Source organism: Aplidium turbinatum, chromosome 4, assembly GCF_918807975.1.
Source record: "Aplidium turbinatum chromosome 4, kaAplTurb1.1, whole genome shotgun sequence".
NCBI classification, from domain to species: domain Eukaryota; kingdom Metazoa; phylum Chordata; class Ascidiacea; order Aplousobranchia; family Polyclinidae; genus Aplidium; species Aplidium turbinatum.
The window spans coordinates 10830802-10846056 of record NC_137475.1 but is presented as its reverse complement, the minus strand read 5'-3'; the positions used below and the strand labels follow the sequence as shown (position 1 = coordinate 10846056).

General features: G+C 36.8%; 1 protein-coding gene across 1 annotated transcript in view; it reads right to left on the bottom strand.

Annotated features, from left to right (window-relative positions):
• LOC145768896 (tyrosine-protein kinase ABL1-like) overlaps nucleotides 1–15255 on the bottom strand; it is a 51067-nt gene that overhangs the window by 23797 nt on the left and 12015 nt on the right. The window contains exons 2-4 of the mRNA XM_082580502.1: nucleotides 6167–6369; nucleotides 5161–5262; nucleotides 3777–3902 (exon numbers count right to left, since the gene is read on the bottom strand). Coding sequence (XP_082436628.1) covers nucleotides 3777–3902; nucleotides 5161–5262; nucleotides 6167–6369 — 431 coding nt within the window. The remainder of the gene's footprint in view (nucleotides 1–3776; nucleotides 3903–5160; nucleotides 5263–6166; nucleotides 6370–15255) is intronic.

Genomic DNA, 15255 nt, shown 5'->3' with positions numbered 1-15255 from the left:
AAATGTTCTTCGTGTACTGAAAGGCACAAACTGGGGAGCAGGAAAATCAGCACTGCTTTGCATCTACAAAGCCATAATACGATCGGTTATTGAATATGGTATGGAAGCATATTTTGCCACAAACAAAACCACACTCCAACCAATTCTGACATTACAAAATGAAGCTCTAAGAATATGCTCCAGAGCAATGAAAAGTACCCCAATTTCAAACCTACAACACTACTGCAATGAATTACCCTTGTCACTTAGATACGAGCAACTTTGTCTAAACTACAAAGCCCACATTCTGACATTTTTACGCCACCCAGCACATGACATCCTCGAGGAAAGTTTGCCAAGAAATTTGATCAACACAAGTAACTACCAACCATTCCATTCCCTCACCGAGACAATAGACACGAATATTACCCTAAACCTCATCCAAGAACCATCTATCCCACCCTGGGAAGTCTATATACCCACAACTGACTACACCCTTGTAACTGAAACCTCCCAGCTTGACCATCCAAATGCCATCTCTGGAATAGTCGCTGAGCACCTCACAAAAAATTACTCAGAATTTCTCAACATATATACAGACGGATCCAAGACCAACACGAAAACCGGATCTTCCTTTTTTGTAAACCGCCATGGAATAAAACGCTGTTTCACAATTAATAGATCCGCATCTGTGTTCAGTGCCGAACTGTTTGCAATAAAGGCTGCACTTATATGGATAAAAGAGACCAAACAAAGTAAGTCGGTCATCATTAGCGACTGCTTAAGTGCACTACGGACGATTTCAAATCCAACTTGGACAAAACACAGCTTAATCAATGACATACTTCTGCTTCACTCCAGCATTATATCAAATACAACAAAAGTAAAGTTTTTATGGGTTCCTAGTCATGTAGGCATTCCTGGAAACGAAACTGCTGATTTCTTAGCAAAACTTGCTTCAGGAGCCATACCAGCAATACCAACATCAGCCATTACCCCCATCTCCGCAAACACAAAACTCAGCCTAAGCGAAGTCAAAAACCTCACCAAAGATCTAGCTCTGCAAAAATGGAATAATCATTATATAAACAGTACCACAGGCCAACTCTACAAATCTATATATCCTGACACCAAAAGTGCAGGAACAAACAAAGTGCCTGACCATCCAACCGTTTTTAGACTCATCACCGGTCACTGCCGTTTAAACCAACACCTCTTCAAGATCGGATGCCACACTTCTGGACTATGCGACGCATGTATGACCCCTGAGACTGTGAATCATTTTCTATTTCATTGCAGTAAATATGCAACTCAAAGGAAGTGTCTTGAACAAAATCTGAGCAAGCATGGAATAAACATATCGGTGAAAAATTTTGCTGAAAATCGTCCAACTACTACACATCTGCTGGCTTTTATAAACTCCTGCAATAAGCTCATTTAAATTATTGTTTTAATCACTGTAATCATCCATGTTATACTGTACAGTAGTGCACCCGTGTCGTGTCTGCTCCCAGCCAGAGATCGATCGCTTTTTACATTGATTCAGCGTCTTTGGACATTGAGTCGGTGTGGAAGGCGATTGATTTGCTGGCTGGGCTTTCCTTATTTTGTTTCAGTTTGTAACACCAAGCGTGCAATTCCAAAGAAGTACCTGACTTTCGTGGGCCTAACCTCCTACAAGAATTTCTTTTCCACTAATGATGTGTTTAAACTACTGTATCGTATTATGTTGTGTTGTGTCGTATTGCACCCTTCACTATGCCCTGTTGTGTTCTAACTGTGCTAAATAGCTATTATAATAATGACTGTCGCTAAAAGACCATAGATGTTGTAAAGCGACATAAAACAAACCATAACAATCAATCAATCAATCAATCTTGCAGTTGTACTGGCAGAACGAGGAGAATAGAATTGTGCAGAACTATGTCTACCGTAGATATATTTAGTTAACCTTATATTTGTTTTGTTTGTTTAGCACGAATTTAAGTTGATTAAAGCCAAGTTATGTTTCTAGTTTGGTTTATATCGTAACAATTTAATCAACTTATTTATCTGGTGATGGAACGTTTGTTGAAACCGAAAGTGCTAGACCTTGACCCGAGTGACGCACTTGCTGCTAAGCACTACAGACATTGGCTGAAAACGTTTAACGCCTTTCTTGAAGCAGTTCAGCGTTCTGTGCCAAGCCGTGAACCCTCTGAAGGCGACCAAAGCTCTCAGAATTTCTCAGCAGTAGATAAAATAGCATTACTGCACTGTTATTTGTCACCTGAAGTGTACGACCTTGTTGAGGACTGTTCTACTTTCGACGCAGCAAAGGAAGTACTCGATAAAGCCTACTTAAAGGAGAAAAACGAAACTTTTGCCCGTCACCTTTTACTCACCAGGGAACAGAAGCAAGATGAAACTATCACATCGTACGCAAGAGCACTCAAGGCACTTGCCCGAGATTGCCAGTGGCGAGCTGTCAGCGCAGGAGATTTCAAAAGGGTTGGAGCAAAGTTCAAAAAGTTTAAAGTTCAAAAAACTTGCCGTTTTCTCTAGATGATGTGAAAAATGTTTGCAAAAGCTGTCGTTCGTGTTGTGAAGTGAAGCCTCGCTATCACAGCTTGGATAAAAACCAACATTTAATACGTGCCACCAGTCCCTGGGAAAGAATAAGTATCGATTTCAAGGGTCCAGTAAAAGGTGTCAAACCGAAAAGAACCTGACCGATATGGTGCTTATGTGAAACATTGATGTATCTATATTCTTGAGACAACAAGTATCGAAATTCTAAACATGTTCATAAATCAGCGGGGAGGAATGTAATGATTGCTTGCCTGTAGTTCACCTTGTTTACTCGCTTACATAATCATGTGTGCCCTAGGTAATTGTACGCTTTCTAGTTCTGTACTCTAGCCTTGCCACTGATTCATCTTGCAGTTGTACTGGCAGAACGAGGAGAATAGAATTGTGCAGAACTATGTCTACCGTAGATATATTTAGTTAACCTAATATTTGTTTTGTTTGTTTAGCACGAATTTAAGTTGATTAAAGCCAAGTTATGTTTCTAGTTTGGTTTATATCGTAACAAAGTGTCAGATGGGAGAATGATTTGTCAGAAGTTACGCAGCCTATACAGGAAACAATAAATGCTATTACCGTACCGTAATACTAAATAAGTATTCAGTGCCAATCAGAGCAAATTAGCCTACATCAAATTTAGTTACTACTCACTACTAAAAACCTTTAGTGAGTAAGTTTTTAGTGAGAAGTAACTGCATTTGATGTAGCCTATATACAGTGTGTAACTTAGGCCTACCTTAGGGGTTTTTGAATCTTTATCCTGGGACTGATAAAGCCTTGATAGGTTATTCCTGGTAGTTTTGCATACTTGCAGAGGCTTTTGACGCAGGGCCGGCTACCGAGATTGGCAGAGTGAAGTTTTCCGATTGTTGAAGTGCTGTTGCCGGGGAATTATTCCATTCACTCGGTGCCGCTGCATAGAGAGTAGTCCTTAGAATGCGTTGCCAATTTGCCCAAGCGCACACCCCGAGAGCAGAACCAGCGCCAGGCCATCTTGAGCCGGGCGCGTAACAACTGAGCTAACGGGGCGGAGGAATTAAGGTTACACTTATGCTTAATATCTTTTCAGGTATTACCGATTTATTGTTTTTACATAGTTTTAGGACCTTCTGATGATCCTCCTTTTTCGGTAAAACAGGCTGTAGAGGTTTTAGAAAGTTATAACCATATTAATGTAACATAATTTAAAAAAAAAGTTTATGTGTGTGAATTGCAAGTTGCAACCTTACCGTTGGTTTGCGCGTTTTTTGTGCTGGGTACCGCAAACATACAGAACTGCTTTGAATCTTGGTCGTCGAATAGTGTTTCACAAGAGTTTGCAAGCTGGAAAACTTTTCGTTGCTTTTGATGTAAAACTGCAACATACAGGAATTGAAAAAATGCTTTGGAGAGTCTCTCAGTCGAATAATCTTTTATTAACTTTGCTTGCATTTAAAACAGAAGTCCATCGAACAGTAATTAAAAGTTTAAAACTAGGTTTTTACATGAACATTAGTGTCAATAGATTTATCGTAAAAGCCCGGACGTGATCTTACAACACACAAAATTGAGAAAAAAAAACTGAGAAGAAAGCCGTTGCCTTTCTTTATGTATGGAAGTCATCTTCACGAAGGCAAAACTATCAACAAATGATTAGCTAAATTATGAACAATTCATCACTCATAGGCTGACACAACATTATGAACTATTAGTAACAAATTATAATTATACTTAGCCTACATATGAATTTAGAAACTTTAACAGTTTTGAGAAGAGACCATTCAAAATAAGCCAAAAATCCGTCAGACTAATACTGCCAAAAACAACCATTAAGCTACGTTCATTGCTTATAGTAGTTCTACGATATTACTATTATAGTAGCTACGTGACCCTACGTCACTATTATGCTTGCTTATAAATGAAAGCCGTAAACACTTTCTCGCCTTGTTGGTGTTTTACTCCAATCTACCCAACATCAAGATCAGAGGTTCTTAAACTTTTTGTGCTGCGCCCCCTTTGACGTCACTTGTAAAACTTTGTGCTCCCCTTTTTCTAGTTTAAATTATAAATCAAGTCAAACTGCATAAGGTTTACATGTTTTGAGTTTTAAAACAAAGTTTATTTTCTATTTTCCCTCATACATAGACCAAAAGATTAAGTAGATCACTTTTTACTTTTTCTCGCATTAATGAGGAGATGTAGCTGCTTTCTCGAAGACAGCAATTTTACTCGTGGCTTAGTTGAAGACAACGGACATCGCATTTCCGATTCACAGTTAAAAGTTTGTTTCGAGCTTATGTTTTCACACTTGCAAGTGCATAAAAGCAACTTTCACACAAAAAATGTAACAAACAACAATTATTTTCGAACAATGGACTACACGGCAATCGCAAGAGTAAGCGCTGGAAAATAGTCAAAAGTAGGTCACATTTCCAGTCAGTAATCGTGACACAAGGTATAAGGTGTTACCAGCATTTCTGTTCACGACATGTACAATACAGTAGCATACTCGTGCAACAGCCTACCACCTTCGCGGCCTCTTTGGAGAATCTTCACGCCCCCAGTTTAAGAACCACTGATCAGGATGAAATGTCTAAAGCGCTTTTAAAATGCAAACAAAGGTATTGTGCGTACAGATCCGTTCAGGTCGTTCACGATGCGATAATGATCCACCGTGTCGTCATCTGATATAAGTGATAGAGACCAAGATCCAGGACGACTGATTCCTTTCCGAATCTAAAAGCAAAATTTACAAATTGAATCACATATCATGTTTTCATAAACAATAATATCTGGAACTGATAAGGTAGTAAATAAGAATATTCAAAAGAAAACAAAATTTTTATCGAAATTTCTTTGTCCTGATGTTTTTCGAATTAAATTTATTTTAATAGACTATAATCAAAATTATTTTGCTTAAATTAATTTTTTTTGACACACTTATTGCTAAACATTTATACCTTATAGGTAGGGCGATTTTTTGTCACTAAAGTTACTTTTTTTTAGTTGTACCAATTAACAAAAGAAATGTAGAACCAAGATTTCATGGTAGTGGGGTCAATATTTAAGAAGCTATAAAGTTATCAAAAGTCACTTTTTGTGTTTTTAGGTTAGGCTACTTTTCATTTGTTATGTCACTTTATTTTGCATAATTTTTTTTGCGTAATTCCTCTTTTTATTTATCTTTCTTTGCTACTGGAGAGATGAATTTACATTCTATGTAATGCCAAGATTTTTATTATATCTTCTACTATGGTACGGATTTTACGTTTCCACGAGCCCATGCTTGTTCGTATCGCGTGTATTCTCGAAAACTCGTAAAGTAATTTTTTCGATGAAACAAATGGTGTTAACTATATTTAACCACTTGTTTTCCCTGCAACAGCTACAGTGTTTGATTGACAGAAACTTCCTGCCAGAGAATGTAAAACATTTGAATGTGTAATTATAATTTGAGCACAAATTGAAATTAATTTAGATGCTTTATTTATGTTGAATTGCTGCTATTTCTTTCGCTTTCTTGTTTTCGTTGAATAAAGTTACTTTTTGGTTACTTTTTCGCAAATTTAAAGTCACTTTTTTGAGTTTTTTAGGTTACAAAAAAATCGCCCTACTTATAGACCTACCATATTATTCTTACCAAAAATGTCCCACTTTTGTTGCCCGAAAGCAAGAATTTAGTAGTGGCTCTATCAACATCTCCATGGTACCATTCATTTGCTTCTAAACTCGAACTCGGTACAATATAACATCTTGGAATCCAACCTTTAGTTCCTGATCTCATATTCTTCACTTCGCACCATTCCTTTGTGGTATTCGATTTGATTAGTTGAACATTGGAACCTGGAATTACATTACTATGGGGTCGGTCATTGAGTATGTTTTTGCTACTAATTGACCACAAAACCGCAAATCACTTAACAAAATTGCACTGACAGCACTTTGTCACATTAAAACGTTTACTTTTGTAAGAACCAAAAAAAACTACAAATTTAGGAATTTTTCACCAAAGCTGCGCAAAGAAAACTCCACCTAACGACTTGCATTAAAGGCAGAAGTCAATGATCGCAATCTTCTCTGCACAGTAGTCCTGACGAAAAGCAGCTCACACGTCAACGCTTGCCTGGCAAGTGCCTTTTTTCTCGACTCATTGTGGCGCTTCATGAAGATTCCTTCGATCTTATGCAGTCATGGAAAGGCTGCTAAGAAAACACTTCATGACCAGACCAGCTTCTAATCACAGCTGACACTAAAGTACCACCTGTCTTAGACCTGCCAAATAAAGAATGGGTAACTTTAAATTGCCTTCATAGGCTACTGACGGTACTAGTGTTGGTCGTTTTAAACACAACATATTTCACGGGAGTTTGAGTGATTCACCAGCCTGTGCCTGTGGGGAACCTCAAATAACGCAGCACATCATACAACATTTTGCTGTTTTTGACATACAAGACATGTGACTCTCATAGACCTTAACACTAAGGCAGTTCACTGGCTGCAATAGTTGAAAGATGTTGCCTGAATTGCTGCCCCATAAGCAAGAAGAAGTAGAAGAACAAAGTACAGATTTGGTCACAGCGGTAAACCATATCTCTCCGTGGGAAAGTTGTAGGATAAAATTCCCAAATCTTTCGTCTGTATGCGATGACCAAAAGAAAACACTCTTCTAAAAAAGTCTTTTCACGAAGTGTATTTCAAGAGAGCACAGCAACACGGGCTGTTAAAAATAGCACACAACACGCTACGCACTAACGCACAAAACAACTTGTCATCAACAAGACAGATTTCTGGGTAAATTAACGGAAATTTCGTCTGGCTAGTATGCAAAGCAGAACTATTTAATATCTGACCAGCTTTCTCATAGACAATCTACAGAATGAGAGAATTGATTGCGATATTTCAAATGCACGTAACCCGCCTCTATGTTGTGACAGTCAGTAGGTCTGTTGCGTAATTTTACAAGAGTTAAATCTGGCTTATGCAATATTTCTTATCTCACACGAGTAAAATCTGGCTGATGTAACAGCTCGTAATTCAAGATGATGCAAGAGTTCACAAATTATAGAAACACTCTGTGACGCAAGACGCCAGGTCAACTATGACTTCAACAGTTTCATGTGACGTTTGAGTTGGGAAACGATTGTCCGTAACATAGCGACCTCTAGTTATGACAGTCCGACATGGCATAACTAAAAAAAAAAATTAACGACAATCGTGAGCCAATGAATAAAAACACATGATACACAAATTGTTTGACTGATTCACGGTAAGGCTTAGGGTGTGCCACTTTGTAACTTTTTTTTCATAACCAAGGTCTCAACCCATTTTGGGGTTCCTTTTAGGACCAAAAACTATCCCAAAAATTTTTGGGGAAAAATATTCGAATTTAGTGGCGCCACAGAGCACTTCGGAGCAAATTTGGCCAAAATCGCTATATCTGACTGACCGGTAAGGATAGAGAGTTGATTTTAGGCTCTATTGAAAGGTAATCATCATGTTTCTATACGCTTTAAAAGAGCATTTTTCTCTAAAACAAACAGAAATTAAGTTATTGTGAAAAAACTGATTTTTGCTGTGTTTTTGGGCATTTTTACTATATTACATAGTATTGCCTTACACTTTGTATAGGTTTTAGCAGATTGTTTTATTGGTAGTTTGGTGTTATACAATACATGTTAATAAGTGAGTTTATTCTTATCAAGGTATAGTAATTTCGTTCTCTTCTCAAGATCATATTGCCCTTGCCAAGCTAAGGCTTGTCAACGAATGGTACTATGTAAATAAAAAAAAATGTGCATGTTTTTTACTAAAGAAAAATAAAACAAAGTAACTTTGTTTTATAATAATATAAAAATAAAACAAAGTAACTTTGTTTTATTTCTTTATGGTTCAACAAAGCAAACTTACTACCAAAGCTTTTTTTACTAATTAAAACAAAACAAGAAAGGATAATACAGCACAGACGATAAAGAAATTTACAGCAGAGTCACAATATCTTAAATTACAGTCCAGATGAAGTGGAAGCAAGATCAGCATTTAGCAAAGTTTCTTTCTTTTGGTTCGGAACCAATCTTCTTACTTCTGGGACTGTTTAAAAAAGTGCAGATTTCTGCGCCTTGTTCTGGGTTAATTTGTTATATGTCTTTGCTAATAAAATTGCCCTTTCTGCAGCGTCATTGAATACATGCATATGCTCAAGTGAATGTTTAGCAGCTATATAGGAATCATATTTGCTCCTTGTTCCAGCATGTTTTTCAATGAAAGCACAATCTAACTTGCTCCTGTGTGGAATGAGCTAAGAGTCTGGTCCAAACAAGTTAGACTGTTAGACTAGTAATTAGACTGCTTAGACTAGTAATGGTTAGACTTGGAAATCATATTGGTCAGAAATTGTTGCATGTATATTGTCGTCATCATATTTATGAGAGAGTGGTGGGTGATATTGCTGAAACCGTTCTTGGTAAATCAAACTCTCCTGAGACTGGCCTTTAAAAAATTATGAAAGATGTCTGGCTAAACATCAGACTAAATGACCAGTATCCATTTCTAACATTTAACAGAAGCCTTGACTCATATGTTAAACATTTTGTTGAATTTGCAACAAATGCATTAAAAAACCTCCCACTAAAGGATAACTATCAAGAGGTTCTTGAGTATTCTTTGCTATTTCTTGCATCATATCCCCATGACATGATAACCCCTGTGATCAAAAACATTGGTGCAGTGAGCCATGCACGATGGATGGCCAAATTACTGTGTGAGTTAAAGCTTGCTCTGTATTCTCTTCAGTTTGTTCAACTCAATAAAATTACCGAGGAAGAAGCAACGAACATAGATCTCTTTCCTTGTTTTTGATATTATTTCATGTTCCTGCATTGATAACCGCACCTGTTCCATTTGATGCTCCATATAACGATCTCCATCTGCTTAAAACTCTTCTTCAACTTAAGAAAAAGAATGATCTTCCAGAATCTTTTTCAAAGTTCATTGCAGCAATGATAAACTATCTTATGCAACATCTGTGGTATCTTAGTGAGCCATTTGTATTTTTGGTATTGTTTTCTGCACTATCGTCTGTGCAAGAAAAGGAAAAATGTCGTAAAAACATTGCTAAAATATGAACCGGCTTCAAATCATCGTTAAAAAACTTGGAAAAATTAATCACACCTGCAGAAATAACAATGTCAACCAACATGAATAACTTGTTTGAACCAGATTCTTGGCTCATTCCACACAGGAGCAAGTTAGATTGTGCTTTCATTGAAAAACATGCTAGAACATGGAGTAAAAATGATTCCTATATAGCATATAGCTGCTAAACATTCATTTGAGCATATGCATGTAATCAATGACGCTGCAGAAAGGGCAATTTTATTAGCAAAGACATATAACAAATTAACCCAGAACAAGGCGCAGAAATCTGCACTTTTTCAAAAAGTCCCAGAAGTAAGAAGATTGGTACCGAACCAAAAGAAAGAAACTTTGCTAAATGCTGATCTTGCTTCCACTTCATCTGGACTGTAATTTAAGATATTGTGACTCTGCTGTAAATTTCTTTATCGTCTGTGCTGTATTATCCTTTCTTGTTTTGTTTTAATTAGCAAAAAAACATGCACAGTTTTTTTTATTTACATAGTACCATTCGTTGACAAGCCTTAGCTTAGCAAGGGCAATATGATCTTGAGAAGAGAACGAAATTACTATACCTTGATAAGAATAAACTCACTTATTAACATGTATTGTATAACGCCAAACTACCAATAAAACAATCTGCTAAAACCTATGCAAAGTGTAAGGCAATACTATGTAATACAGTAAAAATGCCCAAAAACACAGCAAAAATCAGTTTTTTCACAATAACTTAATTTCTGTTTGTTTTAGAGAAAAATGTTCTTTTAAAGCGTATAGAAACATGATGATTACCTTTCAATAGAGCCTAAAATCAACTCTCTATCCTTACCGGTCAGTCAGATATAGCGATTTTGGCCAAACTTGCTCCGAAGTGCTCTGTGGCGCCACTAAATTCGAATATTTTTCCCCAAAAATTTTTGAGATGGTTTTTGGTCCTAAAAGGAACCCTAAAATGGGTTGAGACCTTGGTTATGAAAAAAAAGTTACAAAGTGGCACACCCTAGTAAGGCTAATACCAAAACACATAAAAAGAATGAACAACAATACGAATACACGACGATACATGAAGTTGGTACAATATAGGTACAGGTATGGTTGCGATAATAATCGACTGTTCTCGGCTCAGACAAATGTCGACCACCGCAGACAGAACCAGGCTCAAACCCTAATTTCTTTAGGTATTCTTTACGGGGTCGAGGCACGAAATATCCCTCAACACATATATAGCCACAGCGGAAAACCATAATATCTCCGTGAGAAAGTTGTAACATAAAATTCCCGAATCCTTTCGTCTGTATGCGATGACACCAAAAAGATACTCTTCTGAACACGTCTTTTCACGAATTGTATTTCAAGAAAAAATAGCCACAGACTGTCGAAAAAGGAGGTGCAAAACCGTACGCATTAAAACTTGTCACCACAATACAGATTACTGAGGATAAAAGAAGGAAATTTTGTCTAGTTGGTAAGCACAAGCAAAACAGTTTTAATACTCGACCAACCTTTCCAGCGACAATTTTAAATGACGAAATTGACTTGGGATATTTTAAACCACATAACATGCACTGTGACGAAATAGTGGAATAGTATTGTTATGTCATTCCAGCACGAAGTAAATTTGGCTTATGCAACATTTCGTAATTCAAGATTTAACCCTTTGCTTTTCAACCTTGTTTTGGAAGTTAACTGCTCAAGGGGAGGGCCGTTTTTGGATCAAATTCAATCAGCTGTTACGTGTTATCCGCTGGTGGTATTTCAACAGAAGTTGCACTGGTGTGAAAAAAAATCATTTTTCTATAAGTTTAAAAAGTCATTATTCTAAAATTTTATATGTCAAGCTTGATATTTCAATTTTTGCAAAGGTACCCAAAAACGACAATTTTGATTTATCTTGCCGCCGTTTAATTACCGTGCTAATCCGATTTCATGCAAAGTTTTGAAGAACAAAGAGTTCGATCAACCGCACGAAGTGTGTGTGCGGTGTGCCGAATCATTGCATTGATAAAGATTTACGATTTGCGAGCAAATCTTATTGTAGGCTACTCATTAATTATAAAATAGTTACAGAGTAATATTGTTACACGAATTTGAAAAAAAAAAAAAACTGCGTTTGTTGTTTTACATTTTTGTCCTAAACTAATGCTTTCCGAAACTCATGGCTAGCTTCTAGTTTTATGGAACCAAACTTTTCATAGCCTGCTTGAATAGCTGTTTACATTTTCGTTTGTGTATTTTAGGTCTACAATTGAGTTTGACGTAGTATGAATATTTTTAGTAGAGAGAAGACAATTGAACAAGCTGGTGAAACTATTTGAAATTTCTAAGTTCAAATTAGGTGCTTTTGAAATTGTGGATTTGTGTCAAGTCGCATCATAAGTCATTTCGCTAACGGGTGTTTGTAAACATTACCGGTACTCATAAATTACATCCTCAAAAAATACAGCATTTACATCAACAAAGCTAAGTTCGAAGCTCACTTTTTATTGAAGATTGTGTCAATCAATTTGAAAATACATTTTTTTAGTCCGCCAGCGTCGAAACAATGCAACAGCGAATTGAGGAACATGCGTAAACAAAGGAAATGTGAAATAACCGACATTTAGCAAATGTACATAAATTTAACGCTTACAAATGTTGAATTAATGTAAAAGGACTGAATTGCTGACTGGGTCCTTATTGTATGAAGCACAAAAAATACGCGTGAAGGCGACAACATCAGCAAGGCAGCGATTATGTTTCTGGCCAAAAAAATATTAACTTTTGACTTCAAAGATAAAAATTATTATAACGAAGCTTCAAAGTTTGTCGTAAAAATATTGCAGAGATACAATAAACATAATCATTTTGTGCCAGATTGTGAGAAGACTTCCTAGATTCTTTCCAAACATTTGCATGATTGCAAATTATTTTCTACAACTTTATATTGCCCAAAAATGGCTTCTTTGTTGAAACAATGTGGCTACAATTCTATAAAAAATTCTTAGGCCTACTACATTGAAGTAATGAAATGTTTTTTTTGTGATTTTGCTGATGACGTTTTCCAACATCCGAGAAGTAAAAAATAATAATGATGAATTATTTTACAAAACCGTGGTTTGTAAGCGCTTCACAAAAAATTGTTGGAGAAAATTTACTATTAGACGTAAAACGTTTGTAAAAGAAAATTGTCAGTTTACGTATTTATAATGTTTATTGCGTTGTTATCGAATTATAAACTGCCTTTATTGTCTACATTTGTGGTTGCCGGCCAGCTTAGAGCAGCATGCAAACTACTCATTTATGGTATTTGCATCGTGTTATGACTCTCAAAAATTTCCCACAAGGTCTTTATTTTTATCGTGATATTTTTGTGCCTTTTCTGTCCTAAACTTGAAGTCACTGTGCAGCACAATCCGCATTGGTTTTTAAACTCAGTCTTCATTGAAAATCTTTTGTGTGGTGCATCATTTCAAGTAGTGTCTTCCCCTAAACTGTTACACAAACCGCCCAGAACCAGGTTGATTATGTATCTTACAGCCGTTGAGAGCCCGTTATTGTATGTGTGAAATTATTAGATGTCTGACTAAATTTATGCTAAAGTCGAGCAAATTCTGCTTTCGGGATCCTTGCCGTTATTTACGGTATTTTTTGTTGATATGTTTAGGCAGCATTTTTCCAAGATAAATGAAGACATCGGTATTGTTTGTCACTTAGATTTAGTTTTTCTCAGCATTGTTTATTCATTCTTTGCTCCACTAGTTGGTCCCACTTTTGGTATAATCGGATCGTTTATAAATGGCGGGTCTTCACAATAGCCGGCCTCTTATACATTGGCGCAACGTATTCAGATGTTGAATCAATGATCAAGAAAGCTGATTCGTTGTTTGTCTTGTGACGCCTAGCTTTATGCCTCATCTACATTACAAAATATTTTGTAGCGTAGACGAGGCATTATCATCTTTATTTTGCTCTCTTTGGAACAACACACAGTGCACTCTGAAACAAAAATGCAGGACATAACAACAAGTAGGCGACATAAAGCAGGGAAGGGACCAGGGATGAAGGAACCACGTGGGCCTCGTGGGCCTGGGCCCACCTACTTTATTTTCTGGGTGGGCCTGGCCCACCCACTTTTGAAAGCCAAATATTTTTGAAAAGGTTGCGAAAGATTTGACCAAGATAACCTGAAGTTTTTTGGAATATAGACAAAGTAATTTCAGTTGCAGCAAGGGTAGAGGATTCAGCAACTTTGTCTCTAAAAGAAGGCACTTAAACCAGGCTAGATGGGGATATTGATGTTAATTCTTTCGAAAACGAACTCAAGCTGTTAAAATAGATAAAACATTTAGATAAATCTATCAAAACTGATACAGTTTTACCTGAAAATCCCTATGTTTAATGTTACGTACAGCAAAAAGGTCTTTTTCGTACCACAGACTGGTGAAAAATTACTTAACAAGCAGATTAACCCAAGAGCACTTGAACCATAGGATGAACAGTTGAACACATTCACAAAAACTTGATCGATCAGGTTGATCTCATCTCAATTTGCCAAGAATTTATTGCTTTCACTGATCGTATTATTAACTTTTTTAGGAAGTGTAATACAGTAGCAGTCACCTATATAGTGACAGTTGAAGGAACCTTGTTGTTGTTTGATACCAGTAGGCCTATTATATTTGTATATTGGTAGTGCAGCTGTTGTGTATGCACATAATACTGCAGGCTGTTACTTGATTGATTGATTGAATCTTTATCCTCGGACTGGAAAAGCTTCTTGCGGAGCTTAATCCTGGCAGTTTCGCATACTTGTAGAGACTTTGAATTACTGACGCAGGGCCGGTCACCGAGATTGACATAGAGAAGTTTCCGATTGTTGAAGTCTTGTTGCCGGGGAACTATTCCATTCATTAGATGCCGCTGAATGGAGAGCAGTCCTTAACGTGCGTTGCTCAAGCGCACACCCCGAGAGTCGAACCAGCGCCACTTGATCTTGAAGCTTCTTCGTTGTCCGGTCGGGGATAACTTTGGTAACTGTTAAATATGTGCATCTACCAGTACCAGTACTCCTGGTATTGAAACTTTGTGGTAATTAGCTGTGCATTGTTGATGCCAGTATTATATTTGCATATTGGTGCTGCGGCTGTTACATATGCGCACAGCCTACTGTATAATGCTGCAGATTATTATCCCAGGTGGTCATATAACTGTGTTTGTATTGTTTCTTTTTTATTGGTGTGTTCATCGCTATATTTTGTACAGCACTATAAAGCATAGAGAAATAAAACATAGTAACCTTAGCGGGTTTAACATACTTTAGTACACACAAAAATATAGACATATACAAATTTGTACAAAATATATAACATAATTAAAATAAACTCAAACGTTTTCGCCACGTACGTGTGTCCTTTTGTAAATGTTTTAAAAATAGAAACTTTTCGCTTGTTGGTACGAATAGCAATCATGAAAACTCAATGTATAAATGATGTATAAATGTATAAATAATATTCAGAATGCAGCAATGCTAAGATGTTGGATTGATTTTGACTGCTGTGCTTCTGGGCCCACCTACTTTTAAAATGGTTCCTCCATCCCTGGAAGGGACATGTAGCCATC